At 39.6% G+C, this 20,186-nt stretch overlaps 1 protein-coding gene across 1 annotated transcript; it reads right to left on the bottom strand.

Moving 5' to 3' along the window:
• Positions 1-636: 636 nt before the first annotated feature.
• LOC104097546 (transcription factor bHLH106-like) lies at positions 637-2,764 on the bottom strand. Its single transcript, XM_009604128.4, has 2 exons — positions 2,349-2,764; positions 637-1,380 (listed from the first exon to the last, which is right to left on the bottom strand). Exons 1-2 carry the CDS (start codon positions 2,640-2,642, stop codon positions 937-939), a joined length of 738 nt encoding a protein of 245 aa, XP_009602423.1. The 5' UTR covers positions 2,643-2,764; the 3' UTR covers positions 637-936.
• Positions 2,765-20,186: the final 17,422 nt, after the last annotated feature.

Here is a 20,186-nt window from a genome sequence, read left to right as displayed (position 1 = left end):
CTTCCAACTTTAATTTATTGTCTCCCACGACAAAAACAATTTAAAATTTGAAGTTTATAAGTTTTTTTATTATCTTAACTTAATATAATTATAATAATAATAATAATAATAATAGTAATAATAATAAGTGAGTTCTCAATCAAACAATTATAGATATATAGTGAGTTTTTAATATATATGTCTAGAGAACGAATAAAAAGCTACTGAATTCATATAAACTATTATTATATTTATCCGCCCTTGGCCACAAGGGCAATATACCAATTACAGATGCAATTTATTTGTATATTGCGTTGTGTGCTCTTAATTTAATGTGTTTCACACACCTATATTACATTCTTCTGTCCGTTTAATCTGTCACTTTAATTAAGAAAATTGTCATTTTAAAAACTAATTAAGGCAGGAACACTTTTTATCAATACCACTCAAGTATCAAACTGTTTTTCTTAGTTAGACTTAGTATATATGTTAAATTGCTTTCTCATCAGAATTCTGCACGTACGGAAGGGATGAAATCACCATTGAAAAACTTGAATAGCTAACGAACCACACAATTAACAGCTGATCTACATATAGATACATCATGCTTTGAATTAAGGTACATTAAAAATATTAACTCTTCAAGAATGAAACATATAATAAAAAATGGCAAGCTTATATCAGAGTTAATTATATCAAGTGAAACGATAATTACATTTCATCCATGAAGTTGGTCTAAACAAACCCTAACTAATTACTATTACACATCCAAACTCGCAATAGAAATTACTCACGAGAAAATATATAGTATAAACGTTGAGAAAACAATGCTGCTATCCAAATAAAGCATGCATGAAAAAGAACATAAGTTCTTGGACCGAGAATTATTTGATATATCAACTTATGATCCATACAAGAACTCATAATCGTCAAATTCTGGATGCGCCTCGTGAAATCCTAGTAATTTGATGTTCCTTGATCTAATACTCTTCGCCTTTTAGACCGTTCACCAGTACCATAACTCGAACGTTGTACTATAGACCTCAAAGCATCTCTTAAGAACAAGAGAGACTCATCACTACTATGATCTTTATCAACAGCTAATACAATCACATTACGAATTCTCCCTCCTAATGTGACCATTTCAGCTCTTAGAGGACTCAATCCGAGTGATTTTAGGGTTTCGATTAGGTCAGGGATGAGATCGAACCGATCATCGCAACAAAGGGAAGCCTTAATGAGTAATCTCCCATCAGATAAGCAATCATTTGATGATAGCACTGTGATTTCATCAGTTTCAGAAGGGAAGTTTGTTTCATCAAGTTGCATGATTTCAGAAGTCTGTTGTTTTAGCTCCCTCACACGTTGAACCACTTTGGCTAGCAAAGATGCTTTATCTGTCTGTAAAATGAAAAAAACACATTCAAAAAGAGAGCAAAAAAGAGTAATCTTCTTTTTTTTGTAGAAAAAGTGAAACTACTTTTCAAATCCCATGTAATGTATATGGGACCTTTTCACTACGGTGTTCTAATAAATCAGAATCTTGAATACCAAAAGTAAGGGGGGGAAAAAGCAGGTGAAATCATGATTTTGTTCTAATTCAAAACCAAAGGTCTTGAGATCTTAACTTTTTGCAATATGAAATATATCTTGAGTAGTTTCGGTAGGAAATTCCGTAATTAGATATATGACCTAACTAATAAGGTTAGCCTAAACTGGCATGGAAAAGTAATTACTTGACCAAAAAATTGAAAGGACGATTCAAATAAAGTTAATTTCTTCTGTAAAGCTATGCCCCATTTTTTTTTAAATAAAAAAATCGAAGCTAAAAAAAGGGATTTTTTTTTAGAAATTATCGATAAAAAAAATATCAAATAAATAGATGAATTTGTTCATTTTTTCACCAAAAAGAATAATCATGTTTTCATTCAACCTTTCACCAAGTGATGGAGCTACATTGAAGCAAGGGGGTCAAGCTACGTTTGCTAGATTATTTTATTTTATGTATATTTACTATACGTTGATTCCCTTCACTTTTCGATTTATCTAATTATTTATATTTTGACACTCTTCGATGAAAATTCTGGATACGCAACTGATTTCAGCATATTTAATAAGAAAAACGAGAAAGTAAGGGGGTAACACAAAAGTACTAATAATAAGAGTTTAAGTTATATGAACCATCAACGGGCGTAAAAAATTTTACACCACGAGTTTAAGTCATTTTTACCTGTTAAATCAGGTAGCGTTTCATATTTTCAAAATTCCAAATCTCATATTTAAAAGGGATTTACTTATTGATATTCTTTACATGATTGACAGTGCAAAAAAATCTTTATATATACACATGATTCGTGCAAAGAAATTACCTTTGAATTGCAGGAAAGTAGGGTTCTGAGTCTATCAAGATGAGAATTAATCCTCTCTCTTCTTCTTCTTTCAGCTTCTTTATGATTCTTAGAAGCAGCAATAGCTCTTGCCTCTGGAGTAGTAATACTCTCTACAGTTTCTTGAAATTTCACTGATTGAGAGTAAAATGATGAGCTACAAAAGCTTTTGATAGCTGGAATATCAAAACCATATTCTCCCATATTCTCGTTTGATTTATTTTGGGTCAAATGATGGCAAAAATCCAAGTTTTCTAGCATGTTTTCTTGTTGCATATTGATGGTGTTTTTTGGATTCTAAAGAGAAACTTTCGGTGGGAATTTAGAGAAAGGAATAAGTGGAAATGATTGGATAAGATGTATGATTATGTCTAGGGTTTTGATAGGACTTTTCTTCTTCTCTTTTATCTTTTTGGTCGTTTCTTCTTTGTTGAGGTCGTTTTGGTTGAGTTGTGGTCACATGAAATGATGATATGAAAACCACGCGGTTTTATTTTATCTCAAAAAAGAGAGCGCTTTGTATCTTCTTGTAAGTACCTTCAATTTGACCGAGAAAGAGAAAATTTTGGTGAAAATTACCCAAAATTATATAAGAAAATAAAAATATATATTTTAAATATTGTGGGATACTTAACATCCCCTCGTATGCCTAGGCATACTAATTAGAACACAATACTAGGAAACACAATAACTGGGGTTGGGCACGACATGGATATATCATGGTAAGAAAAAAAAATATTAGACCTAACTCTCTCCTAAAAACTAGTTCATGGGAGAATGATTACCAAGAATCAATATGTTGTTTACTCCATCCAAAACTAAGATCGCTAACCAATGCTTTGTTAATAATTACATCGTGTCTAAGACATGATAATTGTATAAAAATGTCATTTTTAATGATCTGATATCATATTTTAATATGGCATCACAACAAATAGAGATCTTAAGTTCAAATGTCATTCTACCTTTCAATAAAAAAGATTCTAGTGCATGGTCAGAATCAGACTAGCATATGAGAGTGCGTATTGAAAAACATATACTCGATCCTGTAATTTAAATCTTCTCTTTAACAGTTAAATTTTTAACTAAAACGGTCACATACTAATTACAATTAGAGGTTCCACGTACGGTTCTACTAACCATAACTAGACATTTGGCTAACAGTTTTGGTTCATTTAGGCAATACTTCGAACAGTATTTGTCATAGTCCCTCCAATAGTATTGATATTTGTATGGGAGGTCTTCGGGGCAACGGGTACGTTACCTCTATTAAGGGTTGATAGTTGAGAGTGTCACTTTTATTATATTTGGTGAATAGCTTGGAGGATCACATATTTAAATCGGTTGTTGAAGGTACAATACAATCCCAATAATGGCAGCTGAAAAGAAAAAAGAAAGCTACATGTGTAGGAATACTCTTAATAATTTTAAAAAATTATGTGGACTTGGACCAAATTAAGCGGATACTATCGCACCATATTAAATTTATCTTTAGCCAAACTTAGTCCAATAGTGATTCCTTTTCAGTTGTCAAATATATAATAGATCCTTTAGCATATGTTAGTATTTTTAAAAAAATTTCCCTATGTTTTCCAACCACAAATCTTTTATTAAATTACATCTAGCATTGAATGTGCATCTTACTCCCGCCACCAAACGTTTATATTAGCTATTACAACATTGAGTCCATTGGATCTCAATTAAAAGAGATTGGCCATAAAGCAGAGGTTCTTGCCAATTTTGACACATGCTATCTAACTAACAAAGAAATTAGCCTTATCGAATCCTGAAACTAGGTAGTTCCAACTTGTCTAGTTGATATGGACCTTCAGCAGCTGTTAGATTTTGCTGCCAGTCATAAAATGTCATGACCAAAACCCTCAACAAGTCGTGGTGGTACCTAATTCAACTCACTAAGTAAGAAAAATAGTATAAGTCACTACTATAATAAGAAATCATCAATGTTATTAATGACATCGCAAAAGAATTCAATACAACTACCCCGAGGACGGGTAGTACAAATCATGAGCCACTATAATTTGGATATACAAAACCGGTAAAAGAAATAAATACAACATCTGTTTGAAGATTACATAAACAGAAATAAGGTCCTAATCTATCATGAACAAATGGTAGCTCGAATCTGGGACGCAGCTACGTATTCAATGCTTGCCTTCGTCATCTACAACAGCTCAGCTCCAACAATCTGCATGCAAGATGGAGAAGTGTAGTATGAGTACACCACGGTCGGTATCCAGTAATAATCAAAACCCACATCGATGAAGTAGTGAAGAGTGTCAAGTCAGGTGATACTCATTATTCAAATGACCTGTGCAATATATCAAAGACTCGCAACAGAAAGTATGACAGAAAAGTAATAACTTTAATTTCATGAGAACCAGTAATAACAATTCAATACAAATAAAGGCTCAGCTTTAACAACAAGTCATCAACTAAAATACATACATATGGAATCTCATGCCTACATTATCAGTCATACTCGCACGATAAAGACCCCGTGCTGCAATACCAAACATACTCGCACGACAAAGACCTTGTGCCTATATCAATCACACTCACACGACAATGACCTCGTGCTCGCACGGTAAAAAACTCGTGCCAATATCAATCACACTTGCACGATAATTTTCTCGTGCTCGCACGGCAACGACCTAGTGCCAATATCAATCACACTCGCACGACAAAGACCTTGTCCTCGTACGACAAAGACCTTGTAACAATATCAATCACACTCGCACGACAAAGACCTTGTGCCAATATCAATCGCACTCGCGTGCAAAGACTTTTTGCTCGCATGAAAAAGACCTCATGCTGATATTAATCACATTTGCACGGCATAGACCTCGTTCTCGTACGATAAAGTCCTCGTGCCAATATCAATCACATTCGTACGATAAAGACCTCGTGCTCACACGGCAAAGACCCTGTGCTACATATAATCACACTCGCCTGGCAAAGATCTCATGCTCGCACAGCAAAGACCTCGTGCTTGCACGACAAAGACCTTGTGCTTGCACGACAAAGACCTTGTGCCACGTATAATCACACTCGCTCGGCAAAGATCACGTGCTCGCACGAAAAAGACCTCGTGCCACATATAATCACACTCGCACGAAAATGACCTTGTGCTCGCACGACAAAGACCTTGTGTCAATACCCAAACAATTAGCTTAACATGCCCACATGTACCACAAATTCACAACTAATAGTGCCAAAGTTTCTATCATGGATATGAGTTCATAATTTATCAACAAAGTGCACAAGGACATGAGAAATATTAAAAATACGTGGATATTTAATAAATAAAGCATTACTACAGCTAAAAACAAGTGAAGTGATCATGTAAAACATAGCCACAAAAATATTAAGTATGTTTCATATACAATACAATCTCAAATTATGGCATATTAATAGCCTAAGGTTTATTCCGGTTACAACTCACACATAACACATGTGTACACACTCGTTACCTCGTGTACACGTCGCTTTTCACATAACACAATAGGAAAGCACAGCTAAATCCTATAGGGTATTCCCCCACACAAGGTTAGGCAAGATACTTACCTCAAACAAGACAAACTAATATTCTAAAAATGCTTTCTCGCACGAATCGACCTCCGAACGACTCAAATCTAGCCAATAATAACTCAATAATATCAAATAATGGCATATGAATTAAATCCAAATGACAAAGGCCGAATCTTTAATCAAATACTCAAAGTCAACCAAAAAGTCTACCCCGACTCGCACTCCGGAACCTGACAAAACTCATCATTCTCTTTTGATATTTGAGTATCATATTTCGTGATCTGATATATTTTGAGGTTCACCGCTAGATTTTACTTATTTTAGTTTCAACGCTTGATGATTCCATCACATATTCCTCAACCGTTTCATTATTGTTACCCTGAGGTTTTTGGCATTTAATCCTAACTCCTTTTCCTATCTCTCTACAGTTAGCTATTGCCTTGTCTAGTGCTATAACGACCCTGTCGGTCATTTTAAGTATTTTAGTCTCATATCATCTATTTGATACTTTAAATATGTGCATTTGTTGTTATGTGACTTGCGGAGATGGTTTGTTTGGTTTCGGAAAAGTTTTGGGATTGAATTGGGATACTTAGTCCCAAGGTTGGACGCTTAAGCTGTAAGAGTTGATCAGAGTTTGACTTTTATATATATGACTCCGGAATGGTGTGTTGATGGTTCCAATAGGTTCGTATGGTGATTTTTGACCTAGGCGTATGTGCGAATTTGGATTTGGAGTTCCGTAGGTTGATTTGGTTCTATTTGGCGAAAGTTGAAAAGTTGAAGGTTTAGAAGGCTCATACGTTTGACTGGGAGTTGACTTTGTTGATATCGGGTTCTTATTGTAGTTTCAGGAGTTAAAATAGGTTCGTTGTATCATTTGGAACTACATGCAAAATTTGAGGTCAAACCGAGTTGGTTTGATGTGGTTCGACATGAATTTCGAAAGTTGGAAGTTCTTTAGTTCCTTAGGCTTTATTGAGGTGAGATTCATAATTTCGTTGTTGTTTTGTATGATTTAAGGTCTCGAGTAAATTCGTGTTATATTTTCAGGATTAATTGGTGTGTTTGGACAGGGTCCCGAGGGGCTCGGGTGCATTACGGATGAGTTGCGGATCATTTTCACATTTTTTGGGCAACCATGTTCTAGTGTTTTCACACCTACTAGGGTCTGGCTGCAGGTGCGAGTCCGTAGAAGCGAAGTTGGGCTGGAGGTGGTAGGGACCGCACATGCGGAAGGTTTGGCGTAGTAGCAAGGCCACATCTGCGATGAAGAGAGCGTAAAAGTGTATGCGCAAGTGCGATGGGGGGGTGACCGCAGATGCGGTTGGTCGGGTGTTTAAGTGAGGTCACAAATGCGAGATTTTTACAGGAGAAGCGAAGCTGCAGATGTAGTATTTTTGTCTGCAAATGCGGAATCACTGGGTAGGATATATCATACGAGGTTTTTGGTCATTTCTCATTATTTGAAGTTGTGGAGCTCATCTAGGGGCGATTATTTGGAGACTTTTCACTGCAATTGAAGGGTTAAGTGCACTTTACTTGATTTTGATGCTAGATATTGATTACACATGGACTATTATACCTAGTTTATGAGAATTAAAGGTGGAATTTGGGAAATATTTACTATGATTTTGGAGAGTGAAAATCAATGATTTGAGGATCGATTTGAGGTTGAATTTAGATGAAACACATATATTTGGACTCGTATCGGGATGAGTATTCGGGATTTGTGAGTTTTGTCGGGTTTCGGATGCAGGTCCGGGGTTGAATTTTTGGGTTGACTTTGCATATTTGAATCAAGATTTTAGTTTTATTGTTTTCGGTTGTTTTCTATGGCTTTATTGATGATATTAAGTTGTTTTTACTAGATTCGAGTCGCTTGGTAGTGTGGGATTTTTAGTGTATTGATTCACACGCTTTGAGGTAAGTAACATATCTAAACTTGATTTGGGGGTAAATTTCGCGATTGCCTTTGTTATTTGAGATATGTTGGGTAACATATGTGCTAGGTGACGGGTGTAGGTGCGTGCACCGTGGTTATTCATGGATCACGCAGAACTTAGGTTATTATGCGCCTTGTTTGCTATTATGCCTCGTTATATCCGTATTTTCTCTACTTAAATAATTATTTGAGCTATGATTTATATTAGAAATCACATATGGGCTATGAGCTTATTTGTTCGAGACATGATAGGGCTATTTTTATATTTTGAGTTATTTGCCTTAATTGTAGACATACTCTTAGTGATGATGCTATATCCGTGGATGATATCTCTATCTCAATGTATTCCTGTTATGTTTTCTCACATGCTATTGGTGCCTTATATGTGTAACAATGTTGAACTAAGTATTGCTAGATGTGGATAATTGATACTTGGGCGGTTGATGACTGAGTTTGGGCCATAAAACCGATCCAGCATTGATTTTGAGGTGATGCTTATGGCAGGCCCCACATTGGGCTAATTGGTACAGACTAGGAGGCGACGCATACACCAGGGCCCACAATTAGGCTATGTGATATTGATTGTTGACTATATCCACTCATCATTTGGGCAAGGACATGCCCTTCCAGAGTCTAGTATTTACCATGAGTGCAGGCACATGGTCATATGTATGTGCTTGAGTGAGGGATTTATGTTAGGCACCCGTACAATGTTGTGCAAAGATATTGTGTGTGAGGGTTCAGGAGCAATTGTACCATGCACTATACATGTGCTGAGATATGATAAGCTCGATGAATTAATCGTGAATTTCTTGATTTTAGCATGTTTACTTGTCATGCAGGTACCGGGTTGTGATTCTTCATTTATGTTTGATAGTAGATGTCCTTATTTGGTATTCTGGGTAGGAAATCATTGTTAAGTTAAAAATAGCATGCTTAGAATACTCTGTGAAAGAATTCATGCCTTTATAGATATTCTTGAAAAGCATGCCTATTTTTCAGGATGTCGGGAAATTACCAAGCTCGTCACTTCTTTCAGCCCGAGGTTAGGATTGTTATTTATTGAATACATGTGGTCGGTTGTACTCATACTACACTCTTCACTTTATGTGCAGATCCAGGTATTGCTAAGAGAGGTGATTGATAGCTGGAGGCACCTGTACCAGATCATTGGAGATTTCGAGGTAGGTGCTGATTTCGTTCGAAGACCTTTGCGTCCCCTTCTCTTTGTTTATAATTATCAATGTTCCATCATTCAGACTGTTCTATATTTGAGGATTAAACTCTGTATTAAATTCTATAGTGCTCATGTGCTCGTTAAAACCATATCATGGGATGGTTTTATCAGATAAAAATAACGATCCGCCAAAAAGAAAGATGTATCTGGTCTAGGGTTATTACATATTTACGACAAAAATCTATGATAACAGGGTCGAGGGGACCTAACGTGAAAGGGTAAGTGTATACACTTAAAAACCCTTTCATGTGAGTAGTAATATCCTCTTTGGGAGACGGCACTACCACTTCTTTATTCCCCAGTTATAATCTTTTTTTATCTGCTCGATATACCCCCCGGTTATCGAACAAATATATATCGATACGGGCTCACATCGGCCGGGAACCGGCGAACCTTTATCGAGATTGAAATCGGAGGTAAGAACAAACACCGCAAGAACGCACTCCTTAGGCCATGGATAAACCAGTGTTTTGTCAACGGAAGATTGGGAAGAAGAAGCTTTTTCTTTTTGGGGGACGTTTTTTGATGTCTTCGCCATTTTTGGATTTAAAGAAGGTGACAAAGATTTGGTTGTTTAGAAGAAGATTTTTGCAGAAAAGAGTCACAGATCAGCAAATGAACTCAGAAGAGACGAAAAGGAACTTAAAAAATTTGGAAGATTGAAGACGTAAAAGTGATAAATGGTGGAAGGAAGGGCTATTTATAGATTAAAGCAATGACGGTTCAATATCAACGTTGGCCGACCACCGCCTGACACGCATTAAATGTCTTGGTAAGCTAAACCGACAGACAACTATCACGGACGTCATGGTCGGGCTCGATGCAAATGTCAGCGCATATCCAATCGAGCCATTGAGAAATCATATCGTTTCTCACTGCATCCTTACCGAGAAATGAGGGGACTATCTGTATACGATTGAAATAGATTTCGACCTTCGTACGATTGATCGAGGTCGAAATATAATGGATCGAAGAAAGGCTTCGTAATATCGAGATGGGTTCCGAAGATGGTACGAACAAGCTTCAGATTTCAGATATAGGTCAAACACCGAGTTCGAAGTCATTATCGAGCTCGGGTCCGAATCAAACTATGATGAGATGATTTCGAGCTTAAGGGGCAGAGGCCAACCGATACCGAGCCCGAATCATCACCTGATCCCGAGTCCACATCGAGCTCTAGAAGCAATACCGACCAACGCCGAGGCCGATCGTGCTCGAGCTCACAGACAAGAGCCGTTGCAAACACACTAAGGGAGAGAATCTCGGCAGAAATTAGGAAAAAGTTGATTTATCATAGGTTCTGCACTATGTATTTTTAATTATATCTAAAGTATGATCCTCCACTATAAAGAGGATGGCTACATTTCCGTAGAAGGCAGTTTTTTCTTTGCTTACATTATAACTAAAGCACCATACACTCCTATATTAAAGAGTTATTCCTTCAAGCTTCATACATTGGTTCATTTTGATTAGTCCTAAAAATCATCTTCTTTGCAACCTTGTTTATTTGGTATCCGTATTTAAGATTTCTATTTATCCTTACGTTTGTATTAAGCTATATCACATATCCTTAGAACTACGTACAAATTCATCTCTATCTATTTTTCGGATAAACAGTTTGGCGCCCACCGTAGGGCTAAGGATAACAGTGGTTATTTGATACAAACCTGCAACACACACCATTTTACGCTTGTCTTTCGAGAGTATCTTTGGCTTCGGATTAGCAAGGACAAACTCCCGATTAATGGCTTTACCTATCGACAATGAAGTGGCCTTCTAGAAGAAACTAACAACTTGTCGCCCAAGGCCGGGAGGCCGCTTGTCAATGTTGTTAAAGCTCGAGTCGAAGTACCACTAGATGTTAATTCGCACATGGACCTTGGGGCAAACCAACATGCTAAACCTGAGCACAACATTCATGGTGGTGCTCGATCTACAGCCCGAGACACCCATAACATTGAGGAAAACGACGTCAGCTTGCGTATGATTTTTGAAATGTTGCAAGCCCAATAGGTAGCGATAGCTCAGTTGCAGAGCCAAACCCAGCTATCGAGCAGGCCGGAGCCCAGTCCACCTCGAGAAATTGCCCACAGAACGGATCTAGCCATAGTGAGGTCAAATCAGCAAGAATTGGAGACTACTCCCGAAATTGCTAAAAATACTCGAGGAGCTCACAAAGCGAGTCGAACTCAACAATAAAAAAGTAGAAATATATAACTCCAGGGTCGATCAGATCCCCGGGTGTTCCACCAATGATAAAGGGTTGGATTCCAAAAAATTCGTACAAAAGCCTTTTCCCTCGAGCATAGCCCCAAAACCAATCCACAAAAAATTTTGTATGCTCAAAATTCCCAAATATAAAGGATCGACCGATCCCAACGAACATGTCACCTCTTACACGTGTGATATCAAGGGCAATGATTTAGAGGATGATGAGATCGAATCTGTGTTGTTAAAAATATTTTGAGAGACCCTCTCAAAGGGAGTAATGATTTGATATCACAACCTACCACTGAATTCGTTCGACTCATTTGCCATGTTAGCAGATTCTTTCGTAAAGGCACATGTCGGGGCCATAAAGGTCGCAACTAGGAAAACAGACCTTTTCAAGGTAAGACAAAAGGATAACGAGATGCTAAGAGAGTTCGTATCTCATTTTCAAATGGAACGAATGGATCTGCCACCAGTCACAGACGATTGGGATGTTCAGGCTTTCACTCAAGGTTTGAATTAACGAAGTTCGACGGCATCACGGTGGTTGAAGCACAACCTATTCAAGTACCCAGCTATCACTTGGGCCGTCGTGCACAATCGGTACCAATCAAAAATTAGAGTCGAACATGATCAGTTGGGTGCTGAACCTGCTGTTTGAAGGGATATTAATCGAGAACAAGGTTCGATCAGGGACCGATACCGACCGTATAGTGGAAACCACAAAATCAATGAATCGACACGTAATCTCGGACAAAGCAACATAAGAAGTGATCGAGGTCAAGGGTCTCGGGGGCTGACGGACAGAAATGGGTTTGAAAGGCCTACAGGATTTAAGGAAGCACCTCGGCTATCTGAGTATAACTTCAGCATTGTTGCATCTGCCATCATGTCAGCTATCGGATGCATCAAAGACATTAAATGGCCTTGACCCTTGCAGACCGATCCTGCCCAAAGGAATCCTAATCAAATGTGTAAATATCATGGCAACCATGGCCATAGAACGGAAGATTGCAGCCAACTAAGAGAGGAGGTAGCCTGGTTATTCAATAAAGAGCACCTTCGAGAATTTTTAAGCGACAGGGCGAAGAACAATTTCAAAAATAGGGATTTCGGCAAGCAAAACGAACAAGAAGAACCACAGAACATCATCCACATGATCATCGGCGGCGTCGATACCCCTCAAGGGCTGGTGCTTAAACGTACTAAGACAATGATTATGAGAGAAAAGCGATCTCGAACTCAAGATTACGCACCCATAAGAACTTTGTCCTTCAATGATGATGATGCAGAAGGAGTCATACAACCTCATAACGATGCACTGGTAATATCCGTACTTATAAATAAAACTAAAGTAAAACGTGTGTTAATTGATCCAGGAAGCTCAGCCAATATCATTAGATCGAATGTTGTAGAACAGCTAGGTCTAAAGGACCAAGTCGTACCCGCAACCCTGGTTCTAAACGGATTCAATATGGCATGTGAAACCACCAAAGGCGAGATAATTCTGCCGATAAACATGGTCGGGACCATCCAGGAAACGAAGTTCCACGTAATCGAAGGCGGCATGAGGTACAACGCCCTTTTTGGAAGGTCATGGATCCACAACATGAGAGTTGTACCTTTAACCGTACACTAGGTTCTTAAATTCCCAACATCGAGGGGGGTCAAAATAGTATACGGAGAACAACCGGTCGCAAGAGATATATTTGCCATCGAGGAAGCGAATCCGATATCCTCGCCTTCACCAATAAAGGGATCGATCTCAAAAGGGGAACAAGATGCCAAATAGCAATCACAGACATCAGCTTTAACCCAACCAGAAAATCAGAAGATCGATGAAGAAGATGATCAAAGGATCCCTTGATCCTTCGTGCTTCCCGATAATTCCGACGCTACCCAATCAACGATTGAAGAGTTGGAGCAAGTCATACTAATCGAGCATTTGCCCGAACGAAAGGTATACCTAAGAACGTTAACCCCCGAATGCATGAACATGCTTATTCAATTTCTTATTGATAACATGGATTGTTTTGCTTTGTCCCATTTAGATATAACAGGGATCCCACCGGATATAACGATGCATCAGCTAAGCCTGAACCCTAGGTTCCAACCAATAAAGCAAAAGAGAAGGCCCCAATCCGAGGTAAAGCACGCATTCATAAAGGACGATGTAACTAAACTTCTCAGAATATGGTCCATTCGGGAGGTAAAATATCCCGAATGATTAGCTAATGTAGTTGTAGTCTCTAAAAAAGAGAACAAATGTAGAATGTGTGTAGATTACAAGGATTTAAACAGGACATGTCCCAAAGATTCTTTTCTACTGCCTAACATCGATCACATGATCGATGCCACAACTGGCCACGAGATCCTTACTTTTCTCGATGCCTATTCCGGGTATAATCAAATCCAAATGAACCCAGAAGACTAGGAAAATACTTCATTTGTCACCAAGTATGGAACATATTGTTATAATGCGATGCCCTTCGGGCTAAAAAATGCAGGAGCTACTTACCAACGCCTAGTAAAAAAAATGTTCAAGGAACAAATAGGTAAATCAATAAAAGTTTATATTGATGACATGCTAGTTAAGTGCCTGCGCACAGAGGACCATTTGACCCATTTGCAGGAAACATTCGAGATTTTAAGGAAATATGACATGAAGCTCAACCCCAAGAAATGTGCTTTCGGGGTCGGTTCGGGCAAGTTACTCGGCTTCATGGTGTCAATTGGGGGGATCGAGATAAACCCTGATAAAATCAAGTCCATCGAAGACATCGCCATCGTGGACAGCGTAAAAGCCGTGTACAGGCTAACGGGACGGATTACAGCTTTGGGCCGATTCATTTCAAGGTCGTCAGATCGAAGTCACAAATTTTTCTCTCTACTCAATAAAAAGAATGATTTAGCTTGGACCTCGGAATGCCAACATGCATTAGAAGAACTAAAACGATATCTATCGAGCCCACCAGAGCTTCATACTCCAAAAATAGACGAAAAACTTTGCTTGTACTTGGTAGTATCAGAAATCGCGGTAAGCAGTGTCCTAGTTCGAGAAGAGCAAGGTACAAAATTTCCCGTCTATTATGTAAGTCGAACCTTAGGAGAAGCAGAAACTAGATATTAACACTTAGAAAAATTGGCACTTGCACTGATAAACGTCTCTAGAAAGTTAAGACCGTACTTTCAATGTCACCCCATATACGTATTGACCACTTACCCACTCCGTAATATTTGCACAAGCCCGAACTATCTGGCCGATTGGCCAAATGGGCCGTCGAACGTAGTGGGTGCGATATCAAATATCAACCCCGTACAACCATCAAGTCTCAAATTTTAACGGACTTCGTGGCCGATTTCACGCCGACCCTCGTACCCGAAGTTGAAAAAGAACTCTTATTGAAATCGTGTACGTTATCGGGGGTAAGGACCTTTTTTACGGACGGAGCTTTGAACGTGAAGGGGTACGGGCTAGGCATCGTTTTAAAGCCACCCACGGGTAATACTATTAGGCAATCTATCAAAACTACCAGGTTAACTAACAACGAGGCCGAGTATGAGGCCATGATTGCAGGTCTCGAGCTAGCTAAAAGCTTGGGAGTAGAAGTCATTGAAGCCAAGTGTGACTCTTTGTTGGTGGTAAATCAAGTAAACAAAACCTTCGAAGTTCGAGAAGATAGAATGCAAAGGTATTTGGACAAATTGCAGGTCACTTTGCACCATTTCAAATAATGGACTTTACAGCATGTTCCACGAGAGCAAAACAGCGAGGCTGATGCACTTGCAAATTTAGGATCATCGGTCAAGAAAGGCAAGATAAGATCGGGGACTGTCGTTCAGCTCTCGAGATCTGTGATCGAAGAAGGTCATGCCGAGATAAATTCTACAAGCTTAACCTGGGATTGGAGGAATAAGTATATTGAATACTTAAAAATGGAAAGCTCCCGTCGGACCCTAAATATTCGAGGGCCCTACGAACCAAAGCCGCTCGATTCACATTAACTGCAGATGGAACGTTATACCAAAGGACATTCGATGGACCATTGGCAGTATGCTTAGGTCCAGGAGACTCCGACTATGTCCTACGTGAGGTGCACGAGGGAACTTGTGGAAATCACTCTGGTGCCGATTCATTAGTTTGGAAAGTAATCATGGTAGGTTATTATTGGATCGATATGGACAAAGATGCAAAGGAGTTTGTTCGAAAATGTGACAAATGTCAAAGGTTTGCACCAATGATCCATCAGCCTGGAGAGCAACTTCACTCGGTCCTATCCCCATGGCCATTCATGAAATGGGGAATGGATATCGTCGGCCCTCTACCATCGGCCCCAGGTAAAGCTAAGTTCATTTTATTTATGACTCACTATTTCTCTAAATGGGTTGAAGCACAGGCATTCGTGAGAGAAAGAGGTTATAGACTTTATCTGGGATTATATCGTATGTCGATTCGGGGATACTCGCCGAAATAGTGTGTGATAATGGGAAACAGTTTATCGGCAGCAAAGTGACAAAATTTCTCGAAGACCACAAAATAAAAAGGATATTATCAACACCGTATCACCCCAGTGGGAACGGACAGGCCGAATCAATGAACAAAACTATCATTCAAAACCTAAAGAAGAGGCTCAACGACGCTAAGGGAAAATTGAGAGAAATCCTGCCCGAAGTTCTTTGGGCATATCGAACAACATCAGAATCTAGTACGGGGGCGGCCCCATTCTCCTTAGTTTATGGCTTTGAAACCTTGATTCCAATCGAAGTCGGGGAATCCAGTGCCAGGTTTCTATATACAACATAAAAGTCAAATAACAAGGCTATGAATACTAGCCTCGAATTATCAGATGAAAAATGAGAAGTTGCTCTCGTCCAATTGGCCACCCAAAAGCAGCGAATTGAAAGATACTATAATCGAAGAACCAAGCTTCGCCACTTTAAACTTGGGGACTTAGTGCTAAGGAAAGTCACCCTCAGTACCCGAAATCCAAACGAAGGAAAACTAGGACCGAATTGGGAAGGACCGTATCAGGTTCTAGAAAATGTCGGAAAAGGATCATACAAGCTCGGCATTATAAACGGCAAACAAATGTCCAGCAATTAGAATGTGTCGCACCTAAAATGATACTACTGCTAAGGTACGACCCTCCCATGTTCGTTTATATATCAAAACTAACCCTTGTAGGAGTTTGATCAGGAACAAGGATGGATCATTCAACACAAAGCCTTAGGTCTGAAAGCATGCGTTGCACTCTTTTTCACTTCGACCGATTTTATCCCAAATGGGTTTTTTGGCAAAGTTTTTAATGAGGCAACCATTGATCATGCTAAACTTAGAAACAATTCGACAGTATCCGAGACCTCTTTACAATCGACCTCGAATACTTGGGGGGGCATTAGCCCTCAAATATATCAAGTTCTGATGGAAGAAAGTTTCTTCGTAACAACAGGGTTCCTATAGGAAAAGTTGTAAGAGCCAAATGGTCAAAACGAACCATGCTCATGTAGTTGGCCCGAGCCCTGACGCAAAACATGAACACATGTATAATGACTTGTGAAGAAAGTTTTCTTCTTTACCGATATCCTATATCCAAGAAACATTCCTCTATTTCGAGATTTATTATGAAAACGGGATTGAGATAAATCTCCGAGTTAGAGCAAGCACTCACTCGACTATTATGCCTACAGGCTACATTACTTCGAGTTCGAAACATCCATCGACTAATAAGCCTACGGGCTACTCTTATCCCGAGTTCGAGCAAGCACTCACTCGACCCTTATGCCTACGGGCTATATTACTTCGAGTTGGAAACATTCACTCGACCAATAAGCCTACGGGCTACTCTTATTCCGAGTTCGAGCAAACACTCACTTGTCCCTTATGCCTACGGGCTATATTACATCGAGTTTGAATCATTTCCTCGACTGCTAAGCCTACGGGCTACTTTTATTTTGATTTCGAGCAAGCACTCACTCGACCATTACACCTACGGGATACATTACTTTGAGTTCAATACATTCACTAGACTAATAAGCCTACGGGCTACTCTTATTCAGAGTTCGAGCAAGCACTCACTCGATCCTTATGCCTAAGGGCTATATTACATCGAGTTCAAATCATCCACTCGACTACTAAGCCTATGGGCTACTTTTATTTCGAGTTCGAGTAAGAACTCACCCGACCATTACGCCTACGGGCTACATTACTTCGAGTTCGAAACATTCACTAGACTAATAAGCCTACATGCTACTCTTATTCCGAGTTCGAGGAAGCACTCACTCGACTCTTATGCCTATGGGCTATATTACTTCGAGTTCGAATCATTCACTCGACTACTAAGCCTACGGGCTACTTTTATTTTGAGTTCGAGTAAGCACTCACTAGACCATTATGCATACGGGCTACATTACTTCGAGTTCGAATCATTCACTCAACTACTAAGCCTACAGGCTACTCTTATTTCTAATTCAAGCAATCACTCACTCGACTATTACGCCTATGGGCTATATTACATCGAGTTTGAATCATTCACTCGACTACTAAACCTACGGGCTATTTCATCTCAAGTTTGAGCAATCACTCACTCGACTAATAAGCCTACGGGCTGTATTAATTCAAGTTCAAACAATCACTCAACTCGACTACTAAGCCTATGGGCTACCTTATTTCAAGTTTGAGTAAGCGCTCACTCAGTGTTAAAGGCTACGAAGTCCAAATTTGATCAAATTGCCTAAATCCTTATGAAAACATTCATAAGGCATAAATAAAATCTTCACAAGGCAGGAAACAAAACAAAAGCAAGTTGGTAAAAGAAAAAGATATATATATATATATATATATATACACACACACACAAAAGATTGTTTACATGATTGATTGCAAAATAGAAACTACGGGCTAAGTTTCTTGGTTATCTCCGGGAGGGGTCTCTTCTCCACTAGGATTCCCTTCATTCTCGGACCCGCTCTTACTCCCATCATCATCATCATTATCATCATCTTCATCATCGGAAGCCAAGGCTTCAGCATCTACTTCGAGTTCTTTAGCCCTTTTTATCTCTTAAGCGAGATCGAAACCTCGAGCATAGATCTCATCGAGGGTCTCCCTCCGAGATCGGCACTTAGCAAGTTCAGCGACCTAATGTGCTCGAGTATCGGCGGTCTCGACTGTCTCTCTTGCTTTGACCTGGGCAGCTTCAACATCGGCCCGATAGACGGCCACGAGCGCATCAGTATCGGCCTTTGCCTTTTCGGCGTCAGATTCAGCCTTGGCAAGTTCAGAGGCCAACCGAGCCTCGAGCTCCTCTATTCTTCTTGCTTGAGCTGAGCCTTTCTCCTTCATACTTTGAAGTTGGTTTTTGGCCAATGATAATTGGGCTCGAGCAGTTTCTTTCTCTGCAGCAAAGTAGTCCATTCATTCTTTCCACTTCAAAGACTCCATTTTTATCACATCGACCTCCTCACGGAGTTTCTCGATCATCTCAATTTTTTGTTGCAGCTGTGAGACCGAAAAATTAGCCATCGTTCTGGTATCAAGCCCATAGGCTTTTAAAAGTATCATTACATGCTCGGACAGATCGGTCTGATCTTGGTGAGCCTTGGCCAACTCAGCTCGGAGGTCTTTTATTTCCTCTCCCCAAGAGGAGTTTAAGGGATTTCCTCTCCTCCGTAACCCGTTAAAGGTCGGCCTCGTATCGACGCATCTCGGTTCGGGACCGAGAACATGCTTCTCGATGAACTGTCGCAGCCTGCAAAGAAAGAAGAAACAAAGTTAGAAAAGAAAAGCAAACATAAAGGTAATGACAACAAAATAATTTAAGGCTTACCTGATTCAAAGCCTGTTGCACTTCGTGAAACCGATCTGATGCATCACTAGTACCGGCAACGTCCTTGACACCAGTAAACAAGTAATGAAAAGGATCCTCTACATCATGAGACATGTCTAGTTCGAGGGCCCCCAAAGCTTGGGCTTCCCGAATTGCCCATGCGTAAAAAGTAGGGAAGGTGGGCGAGTCTTCGATTGCTACTGCCCCAACTGAATTACTTGGAGCATTCTCTTCGGTTCGAAGAGATTCGGAGAGAGCCCCTTCAGACATATCTCTCATCTGTTGGCTTCGATGGGAAGCATCTTCGGTCTTCAACAACTCGGGGACTCTGCTCGAGTCTTTCTCTGATTTTGTACAAACGGATGAGATGATCGAGGGTAAAAGGCATCCCTTCGATTTTGTTCACAAAGTATCGGATCAAAATAACGATTCGCCAAAAAGAAGGATGAATCTGGCCTAGGGTTATTAGGCATTTACGATAAAAATCTATGATAACATGGTCGAGGGGACCTAACATGAAAGGGTAAGTGTACACAATTAAAAACCCTTTCACGTGGGTAGTAATATCCTCTTCGGGAGACGGCACTCTCACTTCTTTGTTCCCCAGTTACAATATTTTTTTATCTGCTTGATATACCCCCCAGTTATCGAACAAATATATCTCGATACGGGCTCACATTGGCCGGGAACCGGTGAACCTTTACCGAGTTTGAAATCGGAGGTAAGAACATACGCCGCCGGAACGCACTCCTCAGGCCATGGATAAACCAGTGTTTTGTCAACGGAAGATTGGGAAGAAGAAGCTTTTTCTTTTTGGGGGACGTTTTTTGATGTCTTCGCCATTTTTGGATTTAAAGAAGGTGACAAAGATTTGGTTGTTTAGAAGAAGATTTTTGTAGAAAAGAGTCACAGATCAGCAAATGAACTCAGAAGAGACGAAAAGGAACTTAAAAAATTTGGAAGATTGAAGACGTAAAAGTGATAAATGGTGGAAGGAAGGGCTATTTATAGATTAAAGCAATGACGGTTCAATATCAACGTTGGCCGACCAC

The sequence above is a fragment of the Nicotiana tomentosiformis genome, chromosome 12, assembly GCF_000390325.3.
Source record: "Nicotiana tomentosiformis chromosome 12, ASM39032v3, whole genome shotgun sequence".
Taxonomy (NCBI): Eukaryota; Viridiplantae; Streptophyta; class Magnoliopsida; order Solanales; family Solanaceae; genus Nicotiana; species Nicotiana tomentosiformis.
Note: the sequence above shows the minus strand (reverse complement) of the source record. Positions and strands in the feature narration are given on the sequence as shown.